At 40.7% G+C, this 16,958-nt stretch overlaps 1 protein-coding gene across 18 annotated transcripts in view; it reads left to right on the top strand.

Moving 5' to 3' along the window:
• TNS3 (tensin 3) overlaps positions 1-16,958 on the top strand; it is a 224,864-nt gene that overhangs the window by 95,286 nt on the left and 112,620 nt on the right. For 17 of the 18 annotated variants that reach the window (XM_040683154.2, XM_015275852.4, XM_015275851.4 and 14 more), the window contains 3 exons: positions 2,907-2,948; positions 8,529-8,578; positions 11,484-11,664. In XM_040683154.2, the coding sequence (XP_040539088.1) occupies positions 2,907-2,948; positions 8,529-8,578; positions 11,484-11,664 (273 nt within the window). Of the gene's footprint in view, positions 1-2,906; positions 2,949-8,528; positions 8,579-10,329; positions 10,470-11,483; positions 11,665-16,958 lie in introns of those variants that run through there. The other variant, XM_040683214.1, reaches the window with a different exon arrangement.

The following is a 16,958-nucleotide window of genomic DNA, read 5'->3' as shown; positions in this document are numbered from 1 at the left end:
GGCACAGTACTTTTATGAAGTAATCCATGTTACTGTCTGACGATTCTGACGTTACTGTTAATATTATAAGCAGCTCTTTCGTAAGTTTGCAGCTCATAGTTTTAGATGTATATTGTCAACTGTGGTTACTTTTTCATTTTTTGTTGTACGTAGAACCTGAATGTTGATTCTAACATGAAAAAATTGTCCCTGTGATTCAGCAACAATTTTAAACATGCAGCAACTTGTGAAATATGATCCCACTGTTACTAATTGCAGTCTAACATGGTTTATGTGAACAGTGAACATGGGGCAGTGCTGTTTGATCAAGGCCCAGATTTGTGACCTGAAAATTGAAACAATGAGAATGGTAAAAGTGGCCAGACCTATTTCAGTTTACTGGCAGAGATGAAACCAGATTTATTTGCTCCATGAATTAGGTATTTACTAGTTCTAGTCATAAAGAAGATTGGAATTCGATTTAATATTCTTCCATGTAGTTATACTTTTGAACTGGGAGCCTGCCTTGTACACAAATAAAATGTTTCTGTTTAGTGAGGGATTCTGTTTTTGAAGTACAATCTTCTGTGATTCTCCAGGTTAAAAAGTTGGGTTTATGAGGTTCAACAAGGGAAAGTATGGAGTCCTACTCCTGGGGAGGAACAGTGACATGCATCAGTAAAGCTGACCTTCTGGGAAGGAGCTCTGCAGAGAAGGACCTAGCTGTCTGGTGAATAACAGGTTCAGGAGTGTGCTCTGGTGGCCAAGAAGTCCAGTGGTATCCTGAGATGTGTTTAAAAAAACAGTGTGGCTAGCAGGTCAAGGGAAGTGATCCTCCCCCTCTACTCTGCTTTGGTGAGGCCACATCTGGAATGCTGTGTCCAGTTCTGTGCCCCTCAGTTCAAGAAAGAAAGGGAACTACTGGAGAGAGTCCAGTGGAAGGCCAAAAAACATTGATGATTAGGGGCCCTTATGAAAAAAGGCTGAGAGACCTGGGACTGATTAGCCTGGAGAAGGCTGAGAGGGAATCTTAGCAATGCTTATACATATCCCAAGGGTGGGTGAAGAGGATGGGGCCGGGCTCTTTTCAGTGGTGCCCAGCAGTACAAAAAGGGACAATGGGCCAAGGCTGGAACACAGGAAGTTCCTTGTGAACATGAGAAGGGAATTCTTTAGTTTGTGGGTTAACAAGCACTGGAAGGAGCTGCCCAGAGTGGTTGTGGGAGTCTTCTTCCCAGGAGATCCTTAAAACACACCTGGATACTTTTCCTGTGTAACCTACTGAGAGCACAGGAACAGACAATTCCAAAATACAGTAAGTCAAGCAGGCTGGGCAGAAGGGTGGCTTGGCTGGTCAGCAGTCATTTTCTAGAGCTTAGATGGAAGCAGAAAATATGTGGCCACTGGAAGCAAGAGCACGCCACATGGGAAGACTACAGTGATGCTGTTTACCTTTGCAGGGAGAAAATTTGTGTGGCCAAAGCTCAGTTAGAGTTGAATACAGCCAGTACTGTGTGAACAATATATATATATTTAATACATTAACAACAGAAGGAGGACCAGAGAGATCATTGGTTCATTACTTGATGAGGATGGTCACTTTTCCAGCAGGGACATAGATAAAGCAAAGATGTTTTATGCCTTCTTTGCCTCTGTTTTCAACACGTGATGGGTTCTGGGACATCTTCAGTTACAGGCTTGCCAAGCTGGTAAAGAGAGCTTTCAACTAAGTTTCTTGTAGAGGGGAACCTCATTTGACTTTTATTGGTTCAATGCCAGTATCAGCAGTCAATGCCTAAAGCTAGAAAAAGGATCAGAGGTCAGCAGGAGATTTCCTGAGGAGCAGCATGAAGAATTTCAGCCACTTTATTCAATAAAAGTTTGATCAGACACTCAACTGAAATGCCTTAAATGCAAACACACGTGGTATGGGGAATAAACAAAAGGAGTTCGAGATGCGTACACACCAGAGTGGCTGTAATCTTCTTGGCCTTTTGGGTAAAACCTGTTGGTCTTTTGCACAGAATTTGAATTTTTCTCCTGAAACAATAATTTCAATTAGTTAAACATTAGATATTTCCTTATGCACAGTGGAATTCTTCCAGGTCTGTGAAACAGAACACAGTGAAGTTTGGTAAAGTCTTATGCAGCACCAGTTTAGTTCCATTGTAACTTAATTCTCTCATTTGGATTAGTGTTTTTTCAAGGTTAAATGGTTGTGTTATTCTCACAATGTAATCCTGAATGGTGAAACACTTAATCTAGGTTATCTTATGAAATGCCAAATTTTGCCCTTTTTGAACTCTTAAGCAAACATTTTGAGGTCTTCTAATCCAATTTTACCACTGTATTACGTTGCTTTAATTTTGTGTTCATGATTGTAGTCATAATTTAAAATAATGTACTGATGGATGGTTTTACCTCTGGTGATTTTTTTCCTGTCATATTTTCATAGTAGTAGGTTCTGAATTTTTTAAACTGTTTATTTTAAACTTCAACAGATAGAACTTAATGTGTTTTAAAGCTGTGAACGTAGATTTACAGAGTGCTTAGAATGTGCCTGAGTGTTTCACTTTTATCAACACCCACACATGTGCCCTGTTCCGTGAAAAGGCAAAGAGTGGGAGACTGGAAAAAATACAGGGGAATACACAGTATCATACCTTGCTTTCTGCATATATTGTAACTTGGAGTATAGCACCCTCAGCACTGCATGTTGGCTTAAAAGATCTGAAATCAGGGGGTGATAATGTAAAAACAATTTGTGTTCTGTATGTGTTTGAAAGGTAGTTTGATTATTAATACTGTAGAATATATGTATACTTCTGAATGAATCGTTTTATTTGTTGTTTGAATACATTAGGAGGGCTCTCTTAGAACATGTTTAAATTAGCTGGAAAAATAAAGTTTGTTTTTCTCATTTGCAGGCAAATAACTTGGAAGCCTTTGAAAATCATGTGACCAGAACCGTAAGTAATTGCATTTTATTTATTTATTTTTCCTTTACTTGGCCTGATTTATTTACTTATTGTCCTTTCTGTGGTTGTTCATTTTTTTTACATCCTCACAAAGTATTTGCTAGCCTTTTCAGAGCATGCACTTTGGTTTCTACACTGTGTGAAATTGTCTTTGATTAGGATTCCTAGCTATGTAGTGTCATGCCCACCTTCCCATTCACCCCCCCCTTTCATCCAAGTACAGCTAAATGAACTGTGCTCCTTATTTTGGAGTCAAGTAGTGGAGAATTAAAGAGAAATATTAAAATCTTTGTAGACTGATTGCATTCAAAGGACTTAAGATATTCTAGACAGTTTTATTTTTTTTTAGCAAGAAGAGTGTAAGTTTTTGTGTTGTGGTCAGTATGTTATCCTTTTGCCTTAATTTTTTCAAGTGTGCCATGTTACTTACAAAACAAATGAAATGTCCCTTCCCAGATCTTTGTTGTCATTGCTGCTGTAGTGTTAATGGTACAAGTGGTAGTAAATGCATTTAGTGAGGTGCAATAGAACTTGATCTAAGTGATGTAGAAATTTCTGCAAATGGGAAGTATTCCATATTTCAATACTGATAGCACTTACAAATATACTTTTATCACAGTCTCTGAAGTAAGTAAAACAAGGGAAGAACAAAAGAATTTTTGGGATCCTTTGTCATTTCATTTTATTAGAGATGTCAAGTTTCTTTGATTCTGAAATAAGTCATGGTAGATACCTATGGTTTACTCTGTGGTGCAGGTATTTTATTCACCACTGTAAAGGTGAAATTGACATTTATAAAGAAGCAGAAGGAAGGACTTGAAAGCATTGTCTTCACCAATTTGTTATTCCATTCAGGAACAGCTCTCTATTGCAGTAAACATCTGTTTCATAGTGTAGTCTTGTGCATGTTGCTTTTGTTTTCCAGTGTTGTCTGTAGTTCAGTATTGCAGGCTCCTTCTGGTGTCAATTGCAGTATGTAAAGAGTTCTGGTCATTGACCGCATACATATATAGGCAGGAGGCTTTCACAAAGGTTTCTTTATTAGTGGTATAGTTTGTTTTCTTGGGGTGGCAATAATGTTCTTTCTACAATTCAGGTCATCTCTTTAGTTGCATTTATAATATTATCCACAGATTTCTAGTGAACTTACTGTGAGGAAGATAATTGCAGACAATTTTCTGTTAGTTGAAAACTTTTAGCTTTCTTCTGTTATATCTGAAAGCACTGGAGGTTTTTCTCTTTGTACTGATAACTCATTTGACAAGCCAAGATGCTTCTCCTCTCAGGCTTTTTTTTTCTTTTTTTCCGTAGCTCATGGACAGCCAGCCACTTTGAAAACTGTCCTAGTGGCAGGCTGTTGGCATTTTTTTCAGCTGTGCATTCTAACCTAGTATATTTTCTACTGTTTAATATTGTTGCATTGATACGGTGCCTGGAATATTTACTAGCTACTTCCTACAGAGAGGTGCTCAGAACGTGGATGTGTGTAGGCAGGTTGTTGGAAAAGAGAAGAAAGTTACCAAATAAAGTGCTGCACTAGGAATGACTGTCCTTGTTTGGGAAAACAGAGGATGTACAAAGCTGGAAGACTGGGAGATTCATAAGAAAGCAATATCTACAGGCAGTAGGGCTAGCTGCAGCTACTGCCTGGATGAGCCAGGAGCAGGCCCTACAGCTGCATCCAGTAGAGAGGAGCATGTGGTGGAGCGGGAAGTCTCGGTCCTATGCTGAAGCAGTCTGCTCCTGAAGGATGGGCCCTGTGGTACAAACCCATGTTGGAGGAGTTCTTGAAGAACTGTGGCCTACGGGAAGCCCATGTGGGATCTGTTTGGGAAGGACAGCATCCTGTGGGATGAATCCCAAGATGGAGCAGAGAATGAGAGTAAAGATGAGGGAGTAGCAGAGCCAAAGTGTTATGGACTGACAACAGTTTCCATTCCCTGTTCCTCTGCACTGCTTCAGAGGAGGAGGTAGAATAGGGTGGATAGTGAAGGAAGGTGTTGCAGATTGCTTTGAGTCCTCACTGCTCTAGTCTATAGTCTAGTCTGTTATTTAGCAATAAATTGCATTAATCTCCCCATGCAAAGTTTCTTCTGTCTGTGATGGTAATTGGTTAGTGATCTCCCTGTCCTTATCTCAACCTTTGAGCCTTTATTCATCGTATGTTCTCCTTGTACTATTTTGAGGAAGGGGAGTGAAAGAGCAGTGTGGTGGAGCTTAGTGTGAAACCATCATATACTCTTGTTCTCCTTTTGTTTTCTTAACAAAATTGGAAGAGATTGATTTAACCTGGCTGGATATTTTTTTTTGGCTCTGGGATTTCTTCTGTCTTCTTCCATCTCCTTTCCATCTTGTTCTATAATGTCTGGTCCAGGAGAGAAAAATTCTTATTGCTTTCACCCACCAATGTTTCTAGCATCAACCCATACTGCTTTGCATGAAAGCTGTGTAAGCATCAATACAGAGAGTTTTGCTTGAATTCTGTACAGTGTTAGAACCAAAATTTTACTGCATTTTAATGTGAACATACTACAACCAAATGAGTGAGACTTTTAAGAAGTGCCAGAAGTGGTTTTGTCTCTTTCTTTCCAAGAAGTGCATCAGTATGTGTAGTTATCTCTTAGTAAGGGGCTAAATTTGGGATGAAAGTTTGATTCAGTTTGCATCTTCTACTAGGTCAGACAGAAACTCAAGAGATCTTCTTCTGAAGTCTTCCTTTTTGCCACTGCATTATTTTCTTTCCACTGTGGACATCGCTGTTCTTTTTACAGAGTGAGGAAATCAGGTATATGCATAGTGCAATTTTGGGTTAGGTGTTACTAAGTCATGCTGTACAGGACTTGTACAGATCTCTTCCTTAATGCATTTGGTTTGAATTAATGTAGATATTTTTATATCCTACTGTATCTTATGTGCTTAGTTTAATTGCCTGTGGATAGTATTCATTCAGAAAACTCAATTCAGATCTTTGAAGTGATTATGAAACTGTACTACAACCAGAGGTGGAGCACATGTATTGTTTTAGTGTAGAGGTAAATTCCTTGCATAGTACTTGATATGATAACACTTTAATGCAGACATAATAAGTTTCCCAGTGCAACTCTGCCCTTGTAGGGAGCTATGTTAAACAGCTGTAAGGTTAAAGCTGTGCCTCAGGTAAAAGTTTACATATGGAAAAGGGATGGTAGCAGTGTGCAAAGCTCACTTCGTTCTACTTGGGCTTTTACTTTCCTTGGGACTTTGTTCTGTTTGGAAAGAATCTAGCTAGATAAGGCTTTCACAGGTAGCTTTACTGTCCTTTCTGATCTCTCTTCCACCATCTGTATGGAAGCGAAAAGATTTCTTACAAATTGTATAAAAGTAGTCTTTGCTGCAGCTTTAGATTAATCTGAGGAGAGATGATTGAAATATCAATATGGTCTTTATTTAAAAAAATACATAAATCCCTGAATGCATTTTCACTGGAAGAGTGGCTTTTTCTGTACTTCCAGTGTCACACTGCCTCAGAGATGGAGTAAACACCATGTGATTGCTAGCTTTCTTCTAATCTGCTTATGTGATTTCCTTAGTAGATAATAACAGTGTTGAAGTATTGGTGAATTTCTTTGCTGTCCTACTGGGGTGATCTAGCTTCTTAGATGTTCTCTCTGAGTAATCTTAGTATTATTTGAGCAGCATTGTGACCTACTCTCATCTTTTTGTCAACAGATGCAATGAGCTCTCTGTACTTCTCACTTTCTCAGTTTTAACTGATATGATAACATACAATACAGTGCTGTGAAATGTCTAGTATTGACATGATGGTGTGTATTAAGGGATAAATGCATGTTACTTCCTAGTGAGATGGAACTCACGTGGATCTCTTAGGCTCACAGAAGAGACTGTTGTCATTTCCCTTGAAGCAGGGGAAAAGAACCGTCTGAGAAACTCAAAGGAAGAACAATATCTGGGTATTCTGTCCTATTGGCATCTAGTGAAGTACTGTTTCCACTGGATGTATTCTAATTACTACTACAATTTTGTTATCAAAGTGTAATTAAACACCCCATTTTGAGCCATTATTTTTTTGTTCCCTTTTGTACTTCAACACTAAATGAAAATCAGGTCTAGTTTCACAAGATTTTCTTCGTAATCATCCATTCTGGGAGGTACCAGCATGCAATTGCTGTCTTAAACGGCTACCCATGGATGGAGATGATTTTCCCTTTATGCATGGTCTTCCCTGTGCCTTTCTGTTCTGTACAGATTATGGAACTTCCTTTTGTGATAAATGCTGTAAAAACTTATAGTTATTTACTTACTGTAGCACCCATGGAGTATTATCTGCAGTCTTCAAAATTGTAAGAAAGGATTGAGTAAAAAGAAGCTGAAAATACCACAAAATTTTCCAGTTTTCTGTAGTTCTATTTAAGAGGAGTTTGTGGAACTGGAACCAAGCATTTCAGTGAGGTGTACCTTATGCCATCAGATGTGCTTGTTTAAAACTGATGGAAACAGCTAATTTCCAGAAATTTTGGGAGGGGACATGCTAGTCATGTGCTCGGATTTGTCCTAGCATTAGACCACTGAATGGAAAGTTTTAAAGCCTAGCAGAAGTTACTCGATTTGGAAATACATTGTACGTGTAGCCAAAATAGGTAGTTTATTAGTGTTCCAGTTCTTACACTTCCTCTATATAATCTTTTCTGTGCATTTTTCTGTGTACTTCATATATATTCAGTGCAGGAAGATGAATGAAATCTTTCTCCTAATGAAGTTACCGATGTTTGATATTAAAATGTAGTTCTGATTTTCTGTGTAAAAAGATGTTTAAATGTTAAATATCTTCTCCCCTTTTATTTAATGTTAGTGCAGCAACAGCTATCTTTTTTTTTTTTCCCTAAAAATTACACTGGAAGGGATCCTGTCCTGTCCCCTCTTGGGTGTCTTCATTTCTCTCCATCATGTACAAAGGGAGCTTAGGTGACTATCACAATAGTACTTAATTCTGAGACAGGTAAAATTAAATTAGAGAAATGCTATTACTAAGGTTCATGTGGAAGAAAATTATGGCACTCTAATGCATAGTTGCTGTTACTTAACAAAAGGGACTACAGAAATGACACAGTAAATTCTCACAAAGCAAAATCATTTATTCTCTTTCTTCTGCTCAGACTTGCAGTACTGTTACTGGAATAAATTCAGTATATTTTCAGTATTTTCATGATAGCGGCTTCATGGGTTTATACAGAAATACTAGCTCCAGTTTCTCAGAAATCTATTGAATGTCTGTTCTAATCTTAATGCAGAGTTACCATGGAAAGCACAAATGACTTTAACTGTGTTAGATAACCTGTACTTTTCTCACAGTAGTGACTCCAAATATGTTCTGCATGAAGAGCTGGACATAAACTTGTCATAACCACGGTGTTTACAATTGTGGTTAAAACGTAAGAAAATGATACTCTCTTATCCTATTGTTATAATTTTCCACAGTAGGATCATAATAAAGGTGGGGAAAAAAGACAGTAACATTGACATAAACACAACAAGAAAGTTTCTGTATTGACCTTTCTACTTTATTTGTTCCAGAATTCCAGCAGTGTTTTGAAGAACACTTTCAGTTGTGACAAAGGATCACAGTAGGTATTTCTTTAATATTTGGTGTGGTAATGTCACATATTGCTGTCATGTTTTAGGTTTTGTTATTTGTGGTTTAGATTTTTAAGAACAGTCTTCTGCAAGATGCTGTGCAAAGAACATTTATACAGTCCTCTGAGAAACGAACTGGGCATACTTGAAGACCTTACTTTTGCCTTAGCATAGAATCATTAAGATTGGAAAGACCATTAAGATGCCTTAGGCCAAGCATCAAGCCATGCCTGTAATAACTCTAGACCATGACTCTCAGTGTGACGTCTACCCTTTCTGAACACCTCCAGAGATGGTGACTCTACCACCTCCTTGGGCAGCAATTTCCAACATCTCAGCACTCGTTCTTAGAATAAATTTCTCCTAATATCCAACCACCCCTGCTGCAATGTAAGGCCATTCCCTCTTGTTCTATCGCTAGTTACTTGGAAAAAGAGGCTGATCCCCACTTTGCTACAGCATCCTTTCAGGTACTTGCAGAGAGGGATAAGAACTTCCTAAGCCTTCTCTTCCCCAGATTAAACAATCCCAGTTCCCTCAGCCTCTCTTCATAAGACTAGTGTTCCAGACCCTTAACCAGCTTTGTTGCCCTTCTCAGGACATGCTCCAGAGACTCAGTGTCTTTCTTGTAGTGAGGGGCCCAAAACTGAGCACAGTACTTAAGGAGTGGCCTCACTGGTTTCAAGTACAGGGGCATAATCACCTCCCTAGTCCTTCTGACTGTGCTATTTCTGATACAATCCAGGATACCATTGGCCTTCTTGGCCACCTGGGCATGTTGCTGGCTCATGTTCAGCTGGCTGTCAAGTAAGACCCCCCTGATCCATTTTCACCCTCCAGTTGACCTGAACTGCTGATAAATGATGGAAAGTGGCTTAGCAGTCACCTCTGCCAGCTCCCTCAGTACCTTTGGGTAGATTCTGTCTGGCCCCATGGACATGTGACAGTCCAGTTGGAGTAGCAGCTCACTGTTTCCTCCTAAGTTGTGGGTATATTCTGCTCCCTATCCTAGTGTTCCAGCTCTAGGGGCTGAGTACCCTGAGGATAAGTGGTCTAACTGTTAAAAGTAGAAGTAAAGAAGGCATTGAGAACCACAGTTTTCTTTGTCCCCAGTGACAGTGTTCCTTGCTGCATCCAGTATACGCAGGAGATTCTCCTTGGCTCCCCTCTTGCTGTTAATATGTTTGTATTAACATTTTTTTCTTGTCTTTAACAGTGGTGGCCAGATGGAGTTCTTGCTAGACTTTTGCTTTTCTGATTCTCCCTCTGTGTATCCTAGTGACATCTGTATACTCTTCCCAGGTTGCCTGACTTTTCTTCCAAAGATCATAAACTCTCTTTTACCAGGCCAATCTTCTTCCCCACCAGCTTGTCTTATGGCACAAGGGGAACAGCGTGTTCCTGTGCCTTTAAGATTTCTTCTTGAACAATGGTCAGCCTTCCTGTACCCCTTTGCCTTTCAGGACTGACTCCCAAGGGATTTCCATATCCATCAAATAGTTAGAAGTCTAGCCTCCAGAATTCCAGGGTAGCATTTTTTTCTGACCCTGACTTTATAGTCGCTGTACCCAAGACAGCTTCCAGCCACTGCATCTCTGACCATTCCTTCTCTGTAGACAGCAGATCTAACAGTGCTTCCCCTAGTCGGCTCTCTTACCATTTGTATCAGGAAGTTCTTTTCTGTGCACTCCAGGAACTTCCTAGACTGCTTCCTCACTGCTGTATTGTATTTCCAACAGATGCTGAGTAAGTTGAACTCCCTCACAGGAACCAGCACTACTGACATTGTGACCTCTGAAAGCTGCCTGTAGAACACTTTGTCTCTTCATCCTGGTTGAGTGGTCTATAACAGGTTCCTGCTAGGATTTCAGTCAAGTCATTGTGAGTGTCAGCTTCATTGGCCTTTCCCTTATCCTCACCCATAATGACTCTATGTTACAATTTTCAGTATTGAGCTCTGTAGAATTGAAACGCTCTCTGACATGGAGAGCCACCCCGCTGCCCCTCTTTCCTTGTCTATCTCTCTTAAAGAGCTTATAGCTCTCCATTGCAGCACCCCAGTCCTGAGAATGATTCCACCATGTTTCAGTGATGGCAATTATGTCATAGTTCTCCTGTTGTACCATGGCTTTGAGCTCCTCTTGTTCACTGCCCATGCAGTGTACATTAATGTAGATGCACTTCGTCTGGGCTATTGGTCTCACCCCTGACTCTGGAGTGCTGCTCCTTAGCTCATCTTAGCAGGTCTTTATTTCCTTCCCCATTCAAACCTAACTTATGATTGTCATCTTCTGATGATTCCATTAAGAAGGATCAGGTAAGGTGTCTGTTTTCACACTCAACCTGGAGAAGTAGCAGAGTAACTAATGTGTGAGATGAATTGCATTATATTAGTGTGTGTTACAGTTTGGGGACTAGTTTTAGATCCACCTAGTGTTACTCAGAGCAGATTTCAAGATGGTGTCTATCTGCAATGTTTCATAGACAACCAGTAAATCTACCAGTTCACAAAGCATTTGCAGAATTCTATAGAAGGAGAGATATGTGCAATCATGTTTGTATATTGTGTGTTTTTGGTTTTTATTACTCCTACGTTTTTTGCACTAGTGTTTATTAAAATTGCCTGCATTAATCTTACTGCTTTTCTACATTACTGATTGCAGAGATTTTTTTTATTCATTATAGTTTTGATGTGAAGAACTCTGGTATTTGACAGCTTCATTTACATACTGAAGAATTTGAGCTTTATGGTATTCAATAAATTTTTATTGTCAGTGTGAACTCTGAAAACATCATATGCTGATTGTATGAGTCCAAGTTGCAGTTCCTTCTCATTAATATGCTATTTGTCCTCCGCTGCTTTGTTCTGAACTGCCTCATTTAATTTCTCCACAGAAAGTGCCGAAGTGCAGACTTTGATCACATTATGGAGGAAGGCTATGAACTTGACCTCACTTACATCACAGAACGGATCATTGCTGTGTCCTTCCCTGCTGACTGTTCTGAGGAAACGTACCTCCACAATCTACAAGATGTAACACGAATGCTCAAATCCAAACATGGGAATAATTACCTGGTATGTGTATCAGTACTTCGTGCTGCATCTTCTTCTGTCTTGCAGGAAGACCACTTGTAGGGTCACAAGTACCACTATAAACTATAAGTCACTTACCTAAAATGTCATTGGTCCACCTTTAGAGTTTTGTAAGCCAGAACTGGATTTTTGGTAATGTTTCAAGCTGTTACTAAGACAGATATTAAAAACACCTTTCTGCTGTCACTGCAACCCCTTGCAGTCATTGTTTTTATAGTAGATAATCAAATGCTATAGAATAATTGCACTGACTGTTTTTGTTGTCTGAAGCATACTTTTAAAAGATCCACATGCTGCAGTGTGGAATTCTTTTTTAAGCGATCAGCTAAATCTGGGTACTCAGCCTAGGCACTGGTGATCTGCTTGGGCTGTCTCGGCTTGTGTGTGTTGTGAAACTGTAACAAAGAAAATTAAGGTTACTGTATTTGTGTTCTGCCCAGCTCTTTCTCATTAACTTGATTTTTCTCCTGCTATTTCTTTTTTCTGTAGGAAATTAGGTTGTGAGCAAATCTTAAAGGAGCTGTACGTGCAGAGTATTATTTTTGATGATGATCCAAACTTACTTTCATATACTGTTTTCTGCCTAATACATCTATAACCTAAAATATGTATATTATACTTGCTTGTTTTGAGAATGTGAATTTTAAACAAGGCCAGTATTTCATTTACTTTTCTTCTCCTATTAATTGTATTTTAATCATGGCATGTAAGTTATTAGAATCAAATTCACATCTTCAGTAGCATAAACTTATTGTAAAAATAAGTTTGTAGTGTGATTCTACCTACTAATTTAGATATACTGTCTTTTGCTCAGAAACAGGGGTGACATAGATGCACTGTGAGCTAGCTATTGTCCTGAAGATATGCCTGGAGTAGCTACATCTGTTAGTAGTATAAAATCTTGATGTGTGTATTGTGAGTATCTTTTCAGGATGAGAAGATGCCCCTTCTCTAAGTGGGACTACAATCCATTTATTTGTATATTTTACAATTTATTAAAAATACGTATATATCATAGCCAGTACTTTGGCATTCTGCTAGACTGGTCAAAAGAAAGTTTGATTGTTCAAGTAGGTTTTTTGCAAATTCTCAAAACAGCCACTCAAACTGTAGCCAGGTTATAGAGCTGGAGAGCTAATTTTTAAACTGTATCTGTTGTTTCTCATGTCTCAAAGATGCCTTCAGTTTGTTTGAGAGGCATGTGTGTAGTAGCAGGGAAAAAAAAAAAGCACCAAAACAAAACCACACAAAACAACCACAAACAGCAACAAAAACCCTGCAATTGAGAAGTTCTACTAAAGCTGGTTAGAATAGTTTTATGCTTTCACTTGATCAGGGCTTAAGCTAGGAGAAAATATATCAGTATTTGTTATTTCTTGTCTTGCTGTACTCCTTCAGGATTTATTTATCTGTTAAATGTTGCTATTGTGGTTCATAGAGAGAAGAGAGAAAGAGGAAAGAGGAAGAGGAAACTAGTTAGGCATGCGTATGTAGGAGCATAGTGAGAAGTTTGTGAACAGTGACCCATTTATGCCCAAGTTATTAAGAACCAGATGGTAAATACTGTAGTCTAAATTAATAGTTGGGTCTTCTATAAAAGCAAAATTAGCTCAAAACCCACTTCTACTATTTTTAAAAAGAAAATATTCATTGGCTACACTGCTATTTTTTCAGAATCACAGAATAGGAGGGGTTGGATGGGACCTTTGGAGATGTGTCAAGTCCAACCCCTCAGCTAAAATAGATTCCCTGCAGTAGGTTGCAAAGGAAGTTGTCCTGACAAATCTTGAAATCTGCAAAGAAGGAGACTTCACAACCTCTCTGGGAAACCTGTCCAGTGTTCTGTCACTCTTGCAGTAAAGAAGTCCTTCCTTGTGTTTGTATGGAACTTTCTGTGTTCCAACTTCTGCCCCTTGCCTCTTGTTCTATTGCTGCGTGCCATCAGAAAGAGTCTGCCTCCATCATCTTGACTTCCACACTTGAGATGTCTGTAAACATTAATGAGATCCTCTCCTACCCTTCTCCAAACTCAGGAGTATGAGATTTCTCAGCCTTTCTTCATACAGAAGAGATGCTCAAGGCCCCAGATCATTCTGTGGCCCTCCATTGGACTCTTTCTAGAAGATCCCTCTCTTTTTTTGGTGCAGGTAGCCCAGAACTGGACACAGTATTCCAGATGTGGCATCACCAGGGCAGAGCAGAGGGGCAGGATCACCTTTGTCGATTTGCTGGCCATACTTGTTTTATTTTTTAATGCACCCTGGGATACAGTTGGATACTGACTGGAAGGAGCAGTCCTTGAGAGCAGCTCTGCAGAGAAGGACCTGGCAGTCCTGATGGATGACAAACTTAACATGAGCCAGCAGTGTGCTCTTGCAGCTCGGAAAGCAAATGGTATCCTGGGCTCCATCATGAGAAGAGTGGCCAGCAGGGACAGGGAGGTGATTGTCCCTCTCTACTCTGCTCTTGTGAGGCCCCATCTGGAGTACTGTGTCCAGGTATGGAGCCCCCAGTACAAGAAAGACAGAGAGCTGTTGGAGAGGGTCCAGAGGAGGGCCATGAAGAGGATCAGGGGGCTGGAGCACCTCTCCTACGAAGACAGGCTGAGGGAGCTGGGCTTATTCAGCCTGGAGAAGAGAAGGCTGCGGGGTGACCTCATTGCAGCCTTTCAGTTCCTGAAGGGAGCCAATAAACAGGAAGGGAGTAAACTCTTTGAAAGGGTAGATGACAGCATGACAAGGGGAACGGTTTTAAGTTGAAAGAGGGAAGATTTAGGTTGGATGTTAGGGGGAAGTTCTTTACCAGGAGAGTGGTGTGGTGCTGGAATGGGCTGCCCAGCGAAGTTGTGGATGCCCTGTCCCTGGAGGTGTTCAAGGCCAGGTTGGATGGGGCCCTGGGCGACCTGGTCTCGTAAATGAGGAGGTTGGTGGCCCTGCCTGGCAGGGGGGTTGGAGATTCATGATCCTTGAGGTCCCTTCCAACCCAAGCCATTCTGTGATTCTGTCATTCTTGGCCAGCAGGGTACACTGCTGGCTCATGGTCAACCTGTTACCTGCCAGGACTCCTAGGTCCTTTTTTGCAGAGCTCCTTTCCAGCAGGTCAGCCCCTAACCTGTACTGATGCATGCGATTATTCCTCTCTAGGTGGTAGGGCCGTGTATTTGTCCTTGTTGAACCTTGTTGAAGGTTTCTCCGCACCCAACTGTTCAGCCTGTCCAGGTGTTGCTGAATGGCTGTACAGCCATGTGGTATGTCAGCCTCTTCTCCCAGCTTTGTATAATCAGCAAACTTGCTGAGGGTGGACTCTGTCCATTCATCCAGGTCATTGATGAAGATGGTGAGCAAGACCAGTCTCAGTACTGACCACTGAGGAAAACTGCTAATTACAGGCCTCCAGCTAGACTCTGCTCCATTGATCATGACCACCTGAGCTCTACCAGTCAGCCTTTCCTAAACTTCATTACAAGGATGTTGAGGGAGACGACGATTGTCAAAAGCCTTGCTGAAGTCAAGGTATATAGCATCCACTGCTCTCCTCTGATCTACCCAGCTGGTGATGACATCGCAGAAAGCTACCAAGTTGGTTCCTTGGTGAATCCATGTTGACTAATCCTAATAAACTTCTCTTCCTTTTGCTTGGATTTAACATTCTGAACAAGTTGCTCCATCACCTTTTGAGGGGTGGTGGGGATGCTGATTGTCCTGTAGTTTCCTGAGTCTGCCTTCTTACACTTTTGGAAGTCTGGAGTGACACTAGTTATTTTCCATTCTTCAGGCATATCTACTATTTTCCAAGACTTTTGGAAGATGATAATGGTTTGGGAGTCTCTTCTGCCAGCTCTTTCAGCATTCATGAGTGAAACCTGTTGGGGCCTGTGGATTTGGAAGGCCCTGGAAATGGAAGGCCTATCTGTGAGTGATAACAGCCCACTCATTCTAGTGAAACAAACAAAACCAAACCAGGAAAAACCTTGCCCTAATATCAAGGCTTTGTTGTTGAAGAAGTGACGGATTAGTTGTAGGTGATTCCACCCTACAGGGATCTGAACATCCAGTAGGCTGAGCAGACCTTCTTCTCTAAGAAGTCTCCTATCTTCCTGGGGCTTAGGTGAGGGATGCCACAAGGAAAGTACCTAGTTTGTTACAACCAACAGACCACTACCCCTTCCTGCTTTTCCACACAGGGAGAAGTGAAGCAGCTACATGTGGGTCAAGGGCTATGAGATTGCTCGGAGTCCACTTCATTTGTGAGAGACAAGGCCCTGACTAGTTGTATAGTGTTAGTTTGGTTAGGCTTACCCATTAATACAGTGATTTTACATTCTAGTTGTTTAATTTGTTCGTGTAACAGTTGATTTTAATCCTTGAGATGTTGTTTTGAGATATTTTAGTGACTTAAGACCATGAACAAAGGCCAGGCTACATTGGATTCTGCAAGTTTTCATTTTCTGTTTATGAAAGTATCATTTTCTAGGTCCTCAAAATAGGCATCATTTGAGTTGGGGAGCTAGTGATGCTCACTGTCCCCCTCCTCCATCCTTCTACTATAGAAACAAGCCTGTACCATGGAAAGCCTACAGGATGTGCCCAGGTAATTCCTTCTCCAGGAAAACAGGGCTCCCAGGGTTGACTATGCCCCTTCATCAGTGCTCAATCACTTGTTCAGGTGGTGATGTAATGGTTCCCATACCAGATGACATAGCATTCCCATTAGAGGGACAGAGTGCTAACTGTGACCTTGAAGGACCCACTGCTTTGGGAGGTGCTCATAACACCACAGCACATATGAAAGCCTATGATAATAAGACAGTGACTGCAAGGGCAATAGGAGAATGCAATGGAGGAACTACTTAAAAGGAATTAAGGAGTTATACTTTAAAGACTTGACAAGACCAGCTGCTCAGAAGAAGTGCGTCTACACCAATGCACACAACTTGGGAAACAAACAGGTGGAGTTGGAAACTACTGTGCTACTAGAAAACTATGATGTAGTCACTGACACCTGCTGTAATGACTTCTGCGACTGGAATGCAGCTATCAGTGGCTACAAGCTGTTGAGAAGGCACTGACAAGGAAGGAGAGGTGAAGGTGTTGGTATCTACATCAGGAAGGGAGCAGAATGTGAAGAACTGTCCCTAAAGAATAGTCATGAGCAAGTCAAAAGCACCTATGGGTGACAGATATTGAGGCAGAAAAGGGAGCTTTGTGATCGGTATCTACCACAGGCCACCCCATCAAGCAGAGCCTGTTGATGAGTCCTACCTTCAGCTTTAGGAG

The sequence above is a fragment of the Gallus gallus genome, chromosome 2 (assembly GCF_016699485.2).
Source record: "Gallus gallus isolate bGalGal1 chromosome 2, bGalGal1.mat.broiler.GRCg7b, whole genome shotgun sequence".
NCBI classification, from domain to species: domain Eukaryota; kingdom Metazoa; phylum Chordata; class Aves; order Galliformes; family Phasianidae; genus Gallus; species Gallus gallus.
This window is presented reverse-complemented; position numbering and strand designations above follow the sequence as displayed.